Here is a 19,059-nt window from a genome sequence, read left to right on the forward strand (position 1 = left end):
CTGTATTTGCATATACTGGGTACACCACTCCCACCATACCCCTTCTCCCCAAACACACACAAAAGCTAATTTCTTTCTTACTTTTACATGTCGGCTGCAGGTGCGTTCCATGTGCCTTCTTCATTCTAAGATCTGGACTGAAGGAGCAGCCCGTAGGACTGTGCACTTCTCTTGGCACAGGGAGAACAGAGACACTTGGCAAAAACGCAGGTGGCGCTTAAAGCTTCTTCTGGGAGCTAGCGTGATGTCACTTCTGCTTTCATTTCTCTGGCCAAACCTGATGTCCGTGAGGGTAGGAAGTAGACCCCTACCAGAGAGGTACTTTGTGTCCCCTAGCCACAGGCAGTGATAAATAATCCTCTTACAAGGCCCGGAGGGGCAAGAGTGTGAGAACAACCCCTTCTACCACCATAAATCAGTTACTCTTGTGTCCAGGTGATTTAACAGTTTAAATTGACTCAATTGGTATAGAGTCTTTACTTAGAAATCAGGAGGAACTTTTTAACAACGTATTTGATTTTTATCCAGCTGATCAGTGAATATTAACTTCAACCATTTAAATAAGTGAGGGAGTCCGTTTTCTTGAATTATGGAGGTATCATGTGCCTAGAGAGTAATGGCTTATGTTAGCTGTTTTCTTAATGAAAATCAGTAATTAAAAGGCTAACAAGCTCTTCTCTGCGCAGTTCTTCACATAAGCAACAGAACACTGAACATGATTCTGGTTGCATAGAGTAGATGCCTTAGGTCTTAGAGGTGAATTCTCCGGCAGAAACCAATTGAGAAAGGTTGGAAGGATTTTTAAGATGAGTTGTAGAGTTACGATTGAAAGGGAGAAAAAGAAGCCCCTTGACTAGTGTTAATAATAGTAACGACGATGATCATACCTATTGGAGACTTCCTCCTACTGCCTTTTCAACTTGCACGTTTAAAGTTTGTTTGGTTTTTTTTGGAGAAAGAGCCTTGAAGGGCTTTTCTTATGTTTCCTTCCCTGACTTCGCTGCCAGTGCAGCACAAAGCAGTGCTGCACAGCCGTGGGCTGCTGTGGAGATAGCCAAGGGCTTTTGCACATTTGGGGGGAAATAATGGAAGAGTAAAGAAAAAAGACCACTGTCCTAGCTACTTTCAGCTGACGTGGCATTACCTGAATTGTTTCTAACATTGGCACTGAAAACTGTTACATATTTAATAGCATTTGGTAATTGATTTAAAATGTTTCATAGTAACCCCCAAAATATTTTCAGAAGTATAATGAGTTTAAGAGTGCATATGAAACATAAAGTGATTTTAAAGCAAACATTACTTACAGTTTAAAGGTATGTTCTATACCAGTTAACTTTTTTTCTTTTGAAGGGATCTTCATAGCACTATAAAATGTTGTCTGGGAGCTAAATTGTACTTTATATGTGTGATCATTCCTGAAGTTAGGTAAAACTCTCAGAAGTTCTTTGATTACTTGTGACAAGAGATTGCTCTTGATAATGATGAAAGCCATAATGAATAAACTTTAAAGACCTTTTCAGTAATGAGCTACTTAGACACCTAGCCAATGAACTGAACATAGGCCTGCCTTATATTTCACTGGCTGTTTAGAAGGATAGCTAATGTTACATTTTAAAAGGTTTATGGTGAACACCAAATAATTATAGTAACAGTGTAGGCAGAACTACGTGAAAAGAGATATTTGTTTCATGACTATAGGATATTAGATAGTCCCTTAACAGCTTGCCTTTTTCCCCCTTCTCTTCAATAGCACTTTGCCAATTAAGGCAAGTTGGTTGAGGACAGATCATTTTAAAAGCTATATTGTGTAGCAATCCCAGTTGCCCTGTAAATTGGCTAAATAGAAATTGTTCTAAAATTCCTCTGCTCTGATAAAAGCATCCAATTATATTTGACCAATATGGAGAACTACTTTTAGAGTAAAAATAATTTTGATGGTAAATCAGAGTTTAAATAACTAAAACAATATTTAAATATTTGACTGTTAGGTTTTCTATCTTTTCCCAATGAGGGGTACCTAAAAGAGTTTCAGATGCAGTACAATTCAGTATTTTGTCCTACTTAATGCATTTGGGGGCGAAGGAAAAAATGTCTACAGGTATACTTGCTGATTTGGATAACTTGGAATTACATCATTGGAATCTATTTATAACTCATTGGTTTTCTGGCGGAGGGGGGTGTATGTTTGACTTTTGTTTTGCAGTGTAATTTTCTTAAGACAGTTTTAATACTGTTCACCAAAATAAGCATATAGTAGCACATTTTTCTCCCTCCCACTAGGTGGTCACCTTAAATGTACAGACTGCCTCTTTCTTTACCATTTAACAGGCTGGACAGTGTTCAAAACATTATGGAGATGTGGATAGTTATATGCAAAGAATATACTAAATATGTAATCTAAAAGCTATTGCTATATTAAGTCTTGGAAATGGAAATCTGAAGGGTAATGTTCTCTTATTATTCCTCATACTTAGACACAGTTATTTATTACATTGGAGTTCCATTTTACTTCATCCTTTATGTTCAGTGAGAAAAACACATCCGTTGTATCTCTCGCTAAAATATTTTGCCTTAAGATGGTAAAGGAGCCTTCCTCAGTTGAATAGAATTCTTCATTTGCCAAACTTGCTATGCAAATATGAAATACATTTGACATTAATATATTACCAAATTTATGACCTGGATCATTCTGTTACAGATGTTTAAACTAGAACCTTGTTCAGATGTATTTAAGTTAAAGAAATTGGTTAAAATTAGTGTTGGAATTTGTCACTTTAAACCAAATTAGAAAGTTAAAGAGAGTTCAGCATGAAAGACTTGAATGGGAATAGGTGGTTTTGTAACTTTTCCAGATTTCATCTATAAACATTTAAACATTCTGTAAATTTAAGCATGTGTTAACTAAGAGATGGCTTTCTATAATAATCTAAAAATCATTGTAAATACTCAAAATAAGCAAGCCAGTAATCAGTTTAGAAGGCCATACTGGCTTTGATTTGTGGATGAAAACATTTGGAATGTTTTCATTAGAATTCACTTTTTTTTGCTTTGGCCTTTGTTTTCTTTTCCTTTTTCTCTTCTCCCTTTGGCATAAACACATCTTAAAATGAGTGGTATGATTAAGAACAATTAATTTCTAAGGAGTTTAGCAAATTAGCTATTAGTATATCACTATTAGTATATCACAGCCCGTGCCACTGGGCCGTGTTTTGGGAGGAGAAAAAGAATTTGTGTTTAGGTGGTTGACACATCGGCTGTTTGCTCATATACAGGGTTTTGAGCTACTTGGTTCAACTTAGAAACTTCAAACAGCGAACAGTCTAAATTCCTTTTTTGCCATCCTCTCCTGTGACATGTTTGAAGTAACCGCCTGTCATCCGTTCCAGTGCCTCATCTCGTAGGCTCTGCAACCCTGTCTCGTCTAGTGCCCGCGTCCGGCTTCCACTGGCCTGTTCGCAGCACTAAGTGTTCCATGTGTGCCAAGCATTGTGGGAACACCATGTGCTCTACCTGGATACGTAACCATCACCTCCTAACTCCTGATGTTCATTCTTCCACCACAGCTGACTTCCCTTGCTGACTACTGCTCTTCTCACAGTTCTAGTCCCCCAGCCATGGCTCTTAATTCCTCCCAGCAAGGGCTCCCTACCCTCTTTTCTCTTTGAGATGAGAGCCAGAATTATCTTCTTTATGAAACCCATTAAGGTACTAAGACTTCTTTATACCCCCAGATGTGTTGGAAAGAAGGCGTATTTAATAAGCGTCAGTGCATTTGAGGAAATAATACATCATGGGTTAGCAAACTGGCCCACAGGGCAAATCAAGCCATGAGCTATTTTTGTAAAATATTTACTGGAACATATCCATGCTCATTTGTTTATGTATTAACTGTGCTGTCTTGCTGCTGAGATCACATGGCCTGCAAGACCTGGAATATGTACTCTCTGGCCCATTAGAGAAAAAGTATACCACCAGCCCCTGTTCTGAGTGAACATTTGTTAAACCAGAGGACGCTGGGAGTTGTGCCCAAGCTTCAGATGATCTTCTGTATCAGGCCAGCATATATATAGCCCATTCAAACAAGAATAATACGTTTTCTGAAGCCTACGTGGTTTGTATGTTCATAACCAAAGGCAAGAGATAAGGCAGCACGCTTTTCATTAAGCCTGTTTTAAATCTTTTTGACATTAGCATAGTATATTTTTCATTTGTAGCTCTTGGAACTTAGAGATAAGGTATCAGGTGGTTCGCTTCTAATTCTTTTATGCTTCTGCATTTTCTGATATCTTGAATGCAGAGGATTGGATGTAAACTTTTGTCTGTGGCTGAAACCAGAATCTTCCTTGTTAGTGCAACTAAACAGTAGTAATTTCCCAAAACTTCACTTATTAAGAGTATTAAAATAATGCTTCAGATGTATTCTCTGCCACCTCTTCTCTAAAAAGTTTACGTATTGACCAAGAAAAAGAGTATTTCCTTTCCCTCTGTTTAGATCATACTTATATTTAGAAAATCCAAAGTCCTGTTTTAACCCTCGTTTTAAGTTTTTCCTCATCACTTACTAGTAACAAAGGTTGAAATGCAGCAGATGGTTAAGAGAAACTTAAGGACTGTATCCTCATCTTGGGCCCCTACAAGTTTATGTTTGGATAAAATCTCATCTGGAGCTGTACTTTCTCCTTAGCCAGAATTTCAGTGATGAATCCCCGGATTCCAGCAGCCATTCCAAAGGGAAGAATTGAAAAAGAAAAGAAGGGTTAGAAATAGTTAAGCATGGCACAAAAAGAGACACTCAGATTAATGGAACAGAATAGAGAACCCAGAAGTGGACCTACAAACATGTGGCCAACTAATCTTTGACAAAGCAGGAAAGAATATCCAATGGAATAAAGACAGTCTCTTCAGCAAGTGGTGCTGGGAAAACTGGACGGTGACATGCAGAAGAATGAACGCGGACCACTGTCTTACACCATACACAAAAATAATCTCAAAATGGATGAAAGACCTCAATGTAAGACAGGAAACTATCAAAATCCTCCAGGAGAAAGCAAGCAAAAACCTCTCTGATCTCGGCCGCAGCAACTTCTTACTCAGCACATCTCCAGAGGCAAGAGAAACAAAAGCAAAAATGAACTAATGGGACCTCGTCAAAATAAAAAGCTTCTGCACAGCAAAGGAAACAGCAAAATTAAAAGGCATCCGACAGATTGGGAGAAGATATTTGCAGAAGACATATCAGATAAAGGGTTAGTATCCAAATCTATAAAGAACTTCTCAAACTCAACACCCAGAAAACAAATAATCCAGTGAAGAAATGGGCAATAGACATTTCTCCAAAGAAGACATCCAGATGGTTAACAGACACTTGAAAAAATGCTCCACATCACTCATCATCCAGGAAATACAAATCAAAACCACAATGAGATACCACCTCACACCTGTCAGAATGGCTAACTAACATTAACAACTCAGGCAACAACAGATGTTGGTGAGAATGCAGAGAGAGAGATCTCTTTTGCATTGTTGGTGGGAATTCAAGCTGGTGCAGCCACTCTGGAAAACAGTATGGAGGTTCCTCAAAAAATTAAAAATAGAACTACCCTATGACCCAGCAATTACACTATTAGGCATTTATCCAAGGGATACAGGGATGCTGTTTTGAAGGGACACATGCACCCCAATGTTTATAGCAGCACTATCAACAATAGCCAAATTATGGAAAAAACCCAAATGTCCATCGATGGATGGATGGATAAAGATGATGTGGTATATATATACAATGGAGTATTAATCCAAAAGAATGAAATCTTGCCATTTGCAACTATGTGGGTGGAACTCAAGGGTATTATGCTAAGCAAAATTAGAGAAAGACAAATATCATGACTTCACTCATATGAGGACTTTAAGACACAGAACAGATGAACACAAGGGAAGGGAAGCAAAAATAAAAACAGGGGGACAAAACATAAGAGACTCTTAAATATGGAGAACAAATAGGGTTACTGGAGGGATTGTGGGAGGGGGGATGGGCTAAATGGGTAAGGGGCATTAAGGAAACTTAATCCCTGAAATCATTGTTGCACTATATGCTAAAAAATGTGGATGTAAATTAAGAAAATGAAATTTAAAAAAATTTTAAAAAGAAAAAAAATAAACTTAAAAAAATAGTTAAGGAAACTGAAGCTTACAGTGAAATACATGCAGCGACTTTTACACTTACGGTTTGGATGTGATAAAAGCAGCTAGGGAATAATAATAATAATAGCCCCAGTGTTAGTAATTGCTCCCTAAATCTGAGAGCTGACACTGGGATCCTAGCTTCAGTACAAAGTTAATTATAGTTCTAAGGCTTTACCGGTGATACATTGTAAAAAGGAAAGCATTTTTAAGAAATAATGTTCTGAATAGGCTAAATAAACATAACACAAGAGTCTGTCAGTATCAACCAGAATTACAAGTGCATTCTTCCTCTGACCCAGCAATCCTACTCCGTGCTGTCTCCTACAGATAAAACTGCACGTGTGTGAAATTACATGCGCTGCTTTGTTTGGTAGAGCACTGTTTCTCAAAGTGAAAGACACTATCCAAGTATCCAGCAATGAAGGACTGAATCATGAAATCAGAAAGGATTGAAAGTTAGGCCAGATGAAAACATGCGACTTGACATGCAGATCATCTGCAAAGTAGTATTGAAACTTCAGGCAAAGGGCTAGTAAGTGGGAAAGAACAAATTTGACTGTGTTATAAAATAGCATTTTTTTTTACTTTAATTCCTGAAAAATGTGTAATTGTTTTAATTCCTATTCCCATTTGACTTATGTTCCCATATAAACGGAGGCACCTAGTCTCATAAGAACTACTCTAATTGATTCTTACACTTTGTTCCTTCATCTTTGGGGTGAAGCGGCAGGGGTGGGGAGTGATTAGGCCAAAAGATAATTAGTACATTTCCTACAAAAATGTGTTTCCAAAGAGGAACAGCATTTCAAATTGTATATCCCATAACTTCTTAAAGAGGATTCAAGAAGGTAAATTGAGGTAGTTAGAAACTTGTTCCCTGAGGAGGTTTGGGTCAGTGAACACAATTATAGACAGAGGCTCAGACCAACACTATGTATAGAGGACAACTGGGGCCCAGATTCTACATTTCTGTCAGTCAAGTAGAATTTTCTAACAGTTTATATGGAGTAAAGTTTTGTGAAGAGTCCAAGATAACACTCAATTTTGTGGTTATTTTTGATAAATTGTAATATGGCTTACTATGTAAAGAAATTAGGTATGATAGAATTCGTTTCATGGGAAAAAGAAATCTGCCTTTTAGATGTTTCCTTTGAGTTAAGAAAAATTAAAATCCTGGACATGCAAAACTTGATTGTTGATCTGTGGCCAGGAATTGATGTAAAATGCTTACTAAACTAATAAAGTTCAAATGCATTTCTATGTAATTGCTATCATAGATCTTGATTTAATTTTTAAATATTTGAAAACTAGAGTATATTTTAAGTTCTGTTTATTTTTATTTGAACAATGATGGGTAGATCATTACTTTTTGCAGATTCTCTTTTATAGTAATGACTCATCTCTGTAATACTAAACTTTTCAAGAGCTTTTATATAAAGCTTCAGTGTCACGATCACAACAATTCCCTATGGCTGAAGCACTTGTCCTGTTTTTCAAATTTCAAATGTACAGTGAAGGCCCAGAGAGCTTGTGACTTACCTAGTCACATACATCTGATAGAAATATAACTCCAAGTCTTCTGACTCCCGATGTCCTGTGTCCTCACCCTAGCCTTGTATTTGTCCTGTTTATTAAGGTCATGATATTATTGTAGCTGGTTGATAGCGTGCTTTCTGTCTTTTCAGGACATGGCTTTAGTTGCTCCTGAGGCACCTTCAGAACAAGCCAGGAGAGTTTTTCAAACCTATGATCCAGAAGGTAAAAGATTTTATTATTTTATTAACACCGACTCTGTGTTAGAAGGTTTGCAGGTTTCTTGGGGGTAACAAAGTTATGGTTACTTGAATCTTGACCTCTGTCAGTGTTAAACGGGAAAATACCACCTTCTGAACAAGGTTTTTGAAAAGGTATTCCTTTATTATTCAAACTAATATTAAGTAAGTCTTCCAGAGTGTTATTTAAAAATTGAAATAAAATTGACAAATAATATTCTGTAAGTTTAAGGTATACCAAGTGTTGCTTTTATAATTTATATATTACAAAATGATTACTACAGTAGCATTAACTGACACCTCTGTCATGTCACATAGTTATAATTTTTCTTTGGTGAGAACAATTAAATCTAGTCTTATAGCATAGTATAGAATTTTGTACTATAATCACCATGCTGTGCATTAGCTCTCCCGAACTCATTTATCTACTAGTGGCAGGTAACGTCTTAAACATCTCCCCAGTTAATCTACCCTGCCCAGCCCCTGTAAGTAACCACCATTCTACTGTTTCACAAATCAGTCTTTGTGCGGCGTTTGTCTTTTATCTGTCTCATTTACTTCACTTAGTATAATGCTGTCAAGGTCCACCCATATTATTATAGAACGTAGGATTTCCTACGTTGTCATGGCTAATCAATATTCCATTGTTTATGCATATATAAACCACATCTTCTTTATCCATCTATGGACACTTAGGGTGTTTCCATATCTTGGCTATTGTGAATAATGCTGCAGTGACTTGGGTTGTGCAGATATCTCCTCAAATTACTGATTTCGCTGCCTTCAGACAATACCTACCAGTAGGATTGCTGGATCATATGGTAGTTCTGTTTTTAATTTTTTGAGGAACTCCATACTATTTTTTAATGGGTTACTGTTTTATATTTTCACCAACAGTGTATAGAGGTGCTGTTCTCTCCACATACTCACCAACATTTATCTCATCTCTTTGATAAAAGCCATCTTAACAAGTGTGAGATGATACCTCATTGTAGTTTTGTATTTCACTGTCCTTATTGAACATCTTTTCATATGCCTGTTGTCTGTTTGTATGTTATCTTTAGAACAATGTCTGTTCAGACCCATGGCCCATTTTTAGTTGGATTATTTTCTTTTTTGCTATTAAATTCCTTGAATTCTTAATGTTGTGGGTATTAGCCCTTATCAGATAGATGGTTTGCAAAGATCTTCTCCTGTTCTATAGGTTGCCTTTTCAATTTATTGCCTTTGCTCTGCAGAGGCTTTTTAATTTAATATAGCCCCACTTGTTTTAGTTTTTATTGCTTGTGTTTTGGTGTCTTACCCAAGAAATCACTTGCAAGACCAGTGATGAGGATCTTTTTTCCTATGTTTTCTTACAGGAGTTTTACAGTTTCAGATCTTACATTTAAGTTCCTGATCCATTTCAAGTTAATTTTGTGTGGTGTAAGGGATCTGGTTTCATTTCATATCCATTTCATGTGGCTATCCAGTTTTTCCAAAACCATCTATTGAAGAGACTATCCTTTCTTCACTGTATGTTTCTGGCACCCTTGTGAAAAATTAGTCAACCATATATGCATGGGTTCACATCTGGGCTCTCCATTCTGTTAAACTGGTCTATGTGCCTGTTTTTATGCCAGAGCCATACTCCTTTGATTATTGTAGCTGTGTAATGCAGGTTGAAATCGAGTGGCATGATGCCTCCAGCTTTATTTCTCTTTCCCAGGATTGCTTTGGCTACGTGGGGTCTTCTGTGGTTCCAAAATAATTTTTCCGTCTGAAAAATTCCATTGGAATGTTGATAAGGATTGCATGAAACCTATAGATTGCTTTGGATACTATGGACATTTTCACGCTACTCTGCCAATCCAAGTATATAGGGTATCTTTCCATTATTTATTAGTCTTCAGTCTCTCATCAGTGTCTCAGTTTTTGGTGTATAAATCTTACATCTCTGTGGTTAAACTTATTTCTAAGTATTTCATTGTTTTCATTGCTGTTGTAAGTGGGATTGCTTTCTTAATTTTTCTTTCAGATAGTCCATTGATGTATAGAAATGCAACTGATGTTAGTATGTTGATTTTGTATCCTGCAAATTTACTGAAATAATTCATTAGTTCTAGCAGTGGTTTAATGGAGTTTTTAGGGTTTTATATTTATGCTAATATATTTATATCATATATATATAATATAAATATGATAATGTCATCTGTCATTCCCACCAACAGTGCATAAATGTTCCCTTTTCTCTACATCCTTGCCAACACTTGTTATTTCTTGTCTTTTTGGTAATAGCCATTTAAAAAGTGTGAAGTGATATCTCATGGTAGTTTTGATTTGCATTTCCCTGATGACTAGTGGTACCTTTCGTGTACCTGTTGGCCATCTTTATATCCACTTTAGAGAAATGTCTATCCAGATCCTCTACCCATATTTTAAAAATATTGCATGGGTTTTTTGCTGTTGAGTTGTATGAGTTCTTTATGTATTTTGGATAATAACCCCTTATCAGATACATCATTTGCAAATATTGTCTCCTATTTGGTAGGTTGACTTTTCATTTCGTTGATTATTTCATTCACTGTGTAGCTTTTTAGTTTTATGTACATTTGATTTTGTTGCCTTTCCTTTGGGGTTAAATTCAAAAAGTCATAGCCAAGACGTGTCTTGAAGCTTACCACTTAGAAAACATAAAACTTTTATTAGAAAACCTGATATTATATTCTAGTATTGAATGGGTTAAATTTTTATGTATGGTATAAGATAGTGGTCCAGTTGTGTTCTTTTGCATGTAGCTTTCCACATTTCCCAATACCATTCATAGAAGAGGCTATCCTTTCCTCCTTGTATGTCTTGATTCCTTTGTTATTAATTGACGTTTATAGTTTCAGGTCTCTGTTCCATTGAATTATGTGTCTTTTTTTATGCCAATATCATACTGTTTTGATTACTATAACTTTGTAATGTACTTTACAGTCAAGAAGTGTGATGTGTCCAGCTTTCTCCTTTCTCAAGATTTCTTTGAGTATTTGGGATCTTTGTGTTTCCGCAGAAATTTTAGAATTGTTGATTCTAGTTCTGTGTACTATGCCATTGGTATTTTGATAGGGATTGCATTGAATCTGTAGATTGCTTTGGGTAGTGTAGACATTTTAACAATATTAATTCTTCCAGTCCATAAACACAGAATAGCCTTCTTTTTATTTGTGTTTTCAGTTTCATTAATGTGTTCCAGTTTTCAGTTACAGCTGTTTCACCTCCTTATTATATTTATTCCTATTTTATTCTTTTTACATAATAGTACATGGAATTATTTTCTTAATTTCTCTTTCTGATAGTTCATTATAACTATCAGACGTTCATATGTACAGACGTACAACAGGTTTTTATATTCTGCAACCTCACTGAATTTGTTTAACCACTTTTTTAGTGGAGTGTTTAGGGGATTTTTTTGTGGTTTTTTTTTTTTAATATATAGTGTCATGTCCTCTGTAGATAGTGACAGGTTTAGTTCATCCTTCCCAATTTGGATGCCCTTTTTTTCTCTTGCCTAATTGCTTGGCTAGAACTTCTCATACTGTGTTGAATGAAAGTGGCAAGGGTAGATATCCTTGTCTTGTCTGATCTTAAAGGAAAAGGCTTCAGCTTTTCACTATTAAGTGTGATAATAGCTGTGGGCTAGTCAAACATGGCCTTTATTATGTTGAGGTAGTTCCGTTTATATCCACTATGTGGAGAGTTTTAATCATGAATGGATGTTCATTTTTGGCGTCTCTTGAGATGATCATATGATTTTTTATCTTTCATTCTGTTAATATGGTATGTCATATTGGTTGATTCGTGTATTTTAAATTATCCTTGCATCCTTGGAATAAACTCCACTTGATGGTTGTATCTGGTACCTTTTATGTATTGGTTAATATTTGCTAATATTTTGTTGGAGATTTTGGCATCTGTGTTAATCAGGGATATTGGCCTGCAATTTTCCTTTCTTGTGCCATTTTTGTCTAGTTTGGATATCAGGATAATCCTGGCTTCATGAAAGGAGTTAGGGAGTATTCCTGCCTCTTCTACTTCTGGAAGAGTTTGAGAAGAATTGGTATGTATTCTTTCAACATATTTAGAATTCACCAGTGAAGCTGTCGGGTCCTGGACTTGTGTCTGTTGACCGGATTTTTGATTACTGATTCAATCTCTTTACTCACAGTTGATCTGTTGTATGTTTGTAGCAATTTATCCATTTTTTCTTGTCCAGTTGTCCAGTTATTTAGTATATAAATGTTAATAGTAGTCTCCTCTGATCATTTGTATTTCTATGATCGTGGCATCCGATGTCACATCTTCTATTCTGATTTTATTCGAGTCTTTTTTTTTCCTTGATCTGTCTTATTAAAGGTTTCTCAATTCTCTTTTCAAAAAATCAGCTCTTAGTTTCATTCACCTTTTCTGTTTCATTTCTATTTCATTTATTTCCACTCTGATCCTTGTTCTTTTTTCCCTTCCATTAATTTGGGGCTTCATTTATCTTTTTCTTTCTAGTTCCTTGAGGTGTTGGACATAAACAATTCTCTATTACACTTCCAATAGAGGATTTTGAATTTCACTGTATATTCACATTTACCAATGAATTTTATACTTATTTATGTTCTCATGTTACTAATTCAGCATCCTTTCATTTCAGCTTGAAAAAAAACAGTATTTCTTATAGGGCAGGCTCATGGTGATAAATTCCTCAGCTTTTGTTTGTCTGGGAATATGTTTATCTCTGTCTCCTTTGTGAATGACAGTTTTGCTGGGTAAAGTATTCTTTAACAGTTTTTTCTTTTGAGCACTTTGAATGTAGCATCCCAAACTCTCTTGACCTGTAAGGTTTCTGCTGAGAAACCTGCTGATAGGCTTGAGATTCCATTATGTGAGAGGAGTCTTTTTTTTTTTTTTTTTTCCTGTTGCTGCTTTCAAAATTCTCTGTCTTTGAATTTAGTGAGTTTGATTACAATAATATGTCTTAGTGAAGATGTCTTTGGATCTTAGACCTTCATGTTACCTGAATGGCTATCTCTTTCTCCAGAATTGGGAAGTTTTCATTTCTTTCCCCCTCTCTTCCCTCTGGAACTTCTGTAATGCATATATTGATTTTCTTGTTGATGCCCAACAGTGTAATGCATTTAGGATTTCTCAGTCTTTTTCATTCTAATTTCTTCATTTTCTTTTGACTTGATAATATCCAGAGACCTATCCATCTTTCTTCTGCCTGATTGAGCCTGTTCAAGCTACTTGTTGCTTTTTTCATTCCATTTCTTATATCCTTAAGCTCCAAAATTTCATTTCTTTGATTTATACTTCTTTGTTGAACTTCTTTTTGTTCTCATGTTGTTTTCCTAAATTCATTGAGTTTTCTGAATTCTCTTGAATTCTTTTTCAGGTAACTTGCAGATACTCATTTCTATGGGGTCAGTTACTGGAAAATTACACTGTTTTGGTGGTTTTATCTTTTCTTGCTTCTTCATGTTTCTGATGGCTTTGCATTTATGTCTGTGCACTTGAAGTTGTAAGTCACCTTTTCCCACCTTTTTGGACTGGCTTCATTGGTGGAAGACTTTAACCTGGAGGTGGCTGCTATGGCACCCCCTAGGTGGGATACAGCATCGTGGATTTTTGAGACCGCACAGTGGTACAGACTGTGTACATCTTCATTGGCTGAGTTTGACATTGACCATAGCGTGGGGATCTTCTATGGCTAAGACTGCACAGTTTCCTACAGGTAGCAGTGGCTGGTAGTGCTGTTGTGGTCCTCAGAGGCGAGGCTGTGGCTGCTGGAATATTTCTGTTCTTCCCTTTTGCCTGTGGGAGGAAGTTCTTGCTGAGGGTATTCTCTGCTCTTTGTCTTGCCTGCTGGCACTCAGAGCATTATTAACATCAGGGTCCAAGGATCAGGCACGTGTAGAACTATCACAGTGCCTAGATCCTGGGCCACAGATGCACTTGCATCTGTGGTACTGGTGTCTGGGGTCCATGTGTGTACAGATATCCCACAGAACTGGGCTTTAGGGGCTCACTCAGGTGACTAGGTAGTGTTGGGTCACACAGTAGTGGCACAGGCCCTGTGATGACACGATGCAGTAGCAGCATAACCTGCAGAGAGTCAGCCAAAGTCCCAACTTGGGCTCCAGGAAGCAGTCACAGGTCAGCAGCACAATGTCGGTGGTGGTCTGTTGAAGCTGCATGTCAGGTCCTGGGGAACTGGGCTCAGAGCAATGGCAGCACAGCCCTGGAAGTGATGTTCAAAGCTGTGATCCAGGACATGGGGTATGGCTCAGGGCACTAGTACCCCTTGCCAGCAATGATGTGTCCATTGGCACCCTGGTAGTGGTGGGATAAAGCCGCAATCTTGGGGGGGGTGGGGCGGTGGGCAGAGGTAGGACTCAGACCTATGGCACCTCTGATCTCACATATGGTGAAGTGCTCTATTGCCACCCTCTGAGGGAGTGAGACAGCGGTGTTGAAGAGCTCACTGCAGCAGCAGCTCCAGCCTCTGGAAGTAGACGCAAAGTGAGGGGGGTTGTGGGTAGCTCCTTCGACTGGAATCAACGTTGCTGAAGGCGGGCGAAGCGAAGTCTGCAGATGTCACCATGGTGAGGCGTGCTGGGGTTCTCTTCTTTTCCATTATGCCATGTAGTGAACTTCCTCAGAGGGGATCCTCCCTGGTGGCACTCTGATCTTGACTAGGAGATGGAGTGACCCAGGGAATATGTTTGCTGTACTTCTGGATGCGGCCATCCTCCATTATTCTGAACCCCACAGGGTTGTTGCTGCTGCTGCTTCTCTGTACTCTAGAGCTTTGCCTGAGGTGTTTTCTTAAGTTTATGGTTACCTACTTACTGCTTTTGTTGTTTTTTGTGGGGAGTGGAAGGAGATATGCCTCGGGGCCTCCTCGCACACCATCTTGCTGACATCATTCCACTCCATATAATTTTTTTTTTTTTAATTTTTTTTTAACGTTTATTTTTTTGGGACAGAGAGAGACAGAGCATGAATGGGGGAGGGGCAGAGAGAGAGGGAGACACAGAATCAGAAACAGGCTCCAGGCTCTGAGCCATCAGCCCAGAGCCCGACGCGGGGCTCGAACTCACGGACCGCGAGATCATGACCTGGCTGAAGTTGGACGCTTAACCGACTGCGCCACCCAGGCGCCCCTCCACTCCATATAATTGATTGTGCTGGGAAAAGATGCAGAAGGATAAGACAAATTATCCTTATAAGTCTGAGTCTTAGTCTAACATTTCTAGCAAAGAAAGTTTTAAAAGTTCACATATATATCACTAGAGCGTCCACTGTATCACTATAGGTGGGTTAATTTGATCAATTTTGCATTTGTACATAACTAAAACCATGTCATACCTGAAATGCCATTGTAAATTACGATACAGGAAAATCTACATTGTGGAATCAATAAGTCCTTTTGAACTCCTGAATGGATTCAGTTTTTTTTTTTCTAGCTTTAGACTAGTTGCTTTTGGGTCTGATGAGTCTTTTTTCCTATCCATCAAATGAAAATAACCACATCTATTTTTTAGAATCATCATGAAGATTAAATGAGTAATGTTGTGGAAAGAACCTTGTCCAGTACTTAACACACAGTATCCACTTTATAAATGTGAGATCCTTTGTCTCCATACATCGAATGGTGCTTGTAGTAGTGACTTGACTCTGATTTAGCTTCTTCCACTCTGCCTTTTTTCTAACTTAAGAAACATTGCTAGTTTATTTTCTCTTGGACTTAATAATCATCACTTTTCAAAAACATATCATTCTAAATCTTCAGATGAAAAGTACAACCAACTGACCTCTGTATATTTACCCACCACTGGATAAAATAAGCTTTACTTGGCTCAGTTTAATGAATAATCTCAAATTCAGAAATGAAAATAAACACCAATAGGTGTGCTCAGACCCAAAAATGAATCAGGTATCAGACCTGTATAAAGTGTTACATATGGTCTTTAAAGCAAGTTCATAGTTTCGTGGGTTTTTTTGTATCCTTTTGTGGGGGAAGTGTTTGGATATGTGCACTGTATTCAGGTTCATGTTTTATACAAGTTTTAAAAATAACAAAACTTTAAAAAGTAGATGTTTTGGAGGTAAATTGATGTGACCAAAGATATGGGATAAAAGAAAAATCTCAGAGTACCTCGAGGTATCAGAAAATGACTTTCTCTCTCAGTTGCTTGCACAGGGAACAAGATCTGCACACCAGGGTGCCCACAGGATTTGCTGCTCAGCCACAACATTAGGGCACATGCAGTCCACATAGGGGTCACCCCAGGAACTCCTGGTTCTCCTGAACAGGAGGGCACTACACCACAGGACCACTCCTTTCAAGACCTGGAATTTTAAGTGACCTACCAACTACATAGAAACAGAGACTCAGACAAAATGAGGAGACAGCGGACTGCGTTCCAAAGAAAGAACAGACAAAACTACAGAAAAAGATCTAAACAAAATGGAGGTAAGCAATCTACCTGATAAAGAGTTCAGAGTAACGGTCATAAAGATACTAACAGGACTTTAGAGAAGACTGGATGAAATCCATGAGAACTTCCTCAAAGAGGAAGTAAATATTTAAAGGAGTAAATATTTAGTGCTTCTAGAATGTATTTGAACTTAAACAATCATCAACTTAATATGGACTGCCACACACATAGGATGTTGTATATGAACCCTCTGATAACCCAAAGATACCCAAAGGGAAAGCAGTTCAAACATAACACTAAAGAGAACCATCAGACCACCAGAAAAGAAAGGAACAGAAAACTACAGAAACAACCAAAAAACAATTAACAAAATGGCAACATACCTATAAAAATTAACATAAATGGACTAAATGCTCCAACCAAAAGCTATAGGGTGACTGAATGGATAAAGGACAATATCCATCTATATGCTGCCTACAAGAAACTCCTTCAGAAAACACATACAGACTGAAAATGAAGAATTGGAAAAGATATTTCATACAAATGAAGTTAAAAAAAACAAACAAACTAGGTACCAATACTTACAGCAGACAAAATAGACTTTAAAACAAAGGCCGTAACAAGACAAAGGACATTAAATAATGATAAAGCAATCGATCCATCCAAGAAGACGACATGGGATTTGTAAATATCTGTGCACCCAATATAACAAAACCTAATTATATAAAGCAAATATTAACAGACATCAAGGGCAAAATTGACAATATAATAATAATAGGAGGAGACTTTAATACCCCACTTACATCAGTGGCTAGATCATCCACACAGAAAATCAAGGAAATAGTGACACTGAATAACATGTTCAACCAGGTGGACTTAACAGATATGTGTAGAACACTCTACCCCAAAACAGCAGAACACACATTCTTTTCAAGTGCACATGGAACATTCTCCAAGATAGATCATATGATAGGCCACAGAACAAGTCTCAATAAATTTAAGAACACTGAAGTCGAATGAACCATCATTTCCTACCACAGCAAGTAATTAGAAATCAGTTACAAGAAAAAAACAAATAGGAGAAACCCAAACACCTAGAGGCCAAAATGAAATCCAAGAGGAAATCAAGAAATACTTGTCGACAAACGAAAACACAATGGTCCACAATCTTTGGAATGAAGGAAAAGCAATTCTAAGAAGGAAGTATATCTCAATACAGGCCTACTTGAAGAAACAAGAAATATCTTGAATAAATAATCTAAACTTATACCTAAAGGAACTAAAAAAGAGGAATAAAGGCTTAAGTTAGTAGAAGGAAGGATATTATGAAGATCAGAGCAGAAATAAATGGAATAGAGAACAAACAACAACAGTGGAACAGATCAATGAAAGCAAGACTGAGTTGTTTGAAAAGATAAACAAAACTCATAAACCTTTACTTAAGCTAATAAAGAGAAAGGGCCCAAACAAAACCAGAAATGAGAAGTTATGAGACCACAGAAATACAAATAATTACAAGTGATTATTATTTAAAAATTGGCAAATTAACCTAGAAGAAACAAATTCCTAAAAATGTACAACCTTCTTCTGAGAACGGTCCCATTACTGTAAACAGCATTGAGTCACTAATCAAAACACTTGGAACAAGGGGCGCCTGCCTGGGTTGGTCAGTTGGTCTGTCTGACTCTTGATTTCAGCTCAAGTCATGATCCTAGGGTTGTGGGGTTAGGCCCCATGTCAGGCTCCACAGCCTGCTTGGGATTTTCTCTCTCCCTCTGTCCCTCCCCCACTTGCACACACTTTCTCCCTCTCTCAAAAAATAAAAATAAATTTAAAAAAATTTTTTTTTTAAAAACAAAAGAACTTGTGAGAAGCATAAATGCAAGACAGTGGCTTCGCTGGTGAATTCTACCAAACATTTAAAGAAGACTTACCATTCTCATACTATTCCAAAATGAAAAAGAGGAAGGAATGCTTTTAAATTAACTTATGGGACTAGTATTACTCTGATACTAAACAACTCAAAAAAAATAAAAACAAAAACGAGAATTTAAGATGCAAAAATCCTCAAAAGAATATTAGCAACCAAATTGAAAAATACATTAAAAGGATAATTTACCACAATCAAGTGGGATTTGTTGCAAGCACGGTTTAATACACACAACAGAATACATGATTGTCTCAACAGATGGCAGAAAAAGCATTTGGCAAAATTCGACATCCATTCGTGATAAAATTCTCAACAAAGTGGATATAGAAGGAACATACCTTGACATAATGAAGGCCATATATGACAAACCCACTGCTGACCTACTCAGTGGTGAAAAGCTGAAAGGTTTTCCCTAGGATCAGGAACAAGACAAGGATGCCCACTCTCGCCACTTTTATTCAACATAGTACTGGAAGTCACAGTTGCAGCAGTTGGACAAGAAAAAGATAACGGGCATCCACATTAGTAGAGAAGAAGTAAGACATTCACTGTTTTCAGATGACATACTACTTTATGGAGAAAATCATGACGACTCCACCAAAAAACTAGATCTAATTAATAAATTCAGGAAAGTTACAGTATATGAAAGCAATACACAGAAATCTGTTGTGTCTCTATACACTAATAATGAAATCACAAGAAGGAAAGGGAACCAGCCCAT

General features: G+C 37.3%; 1 protein-coding gene across 4 annotated transcripts in view; it reads left to right on the plus strand.

The window, feature by feature from the left end:
- MINDY3 (MINDY lysine 48 deubiquitinase 3) overlaps positions 1 to 19,059 on the plus strand; it is a 96,641-nt gene that overhangs the window by 56,460 nt on the left and 21,122 nt on the right. For 3 of the 4 annotated variants that reach the window (XM_040451325.1, XM_040451326.1, XM_040451327.1), the window contains one exon: positions 7,869 to 7,941. In XM_040451325.1, the coding sequence (XP_040307259.1) occupies positions 7,869 to 7,941 (73 nt within the window). Of the gene's footprint in view, positions 1 to 7,868; positions 7,942 to 16,158; positions 16,770 to 19,059 lie in introns of those variants that run through there. The other variant, XM_040451328.1, reaches the window with a different exon arrangement.

This window comes from Herpailurus yagouaroundi, unplaced genomic scaffold (assembly GCF_014898765.1).
Source record: "Herpailurus yagouaroundi ecotype Mexico unplaced genomic scaffold, PumYag 203, whole genome shotgun sequence".
Lineage (NCBI taxonomy): Eukaryota > Metazoa > Chordata > Mammalia > Carnivora > Felidae > Herpailurus > Herpailurus yagouaroundi.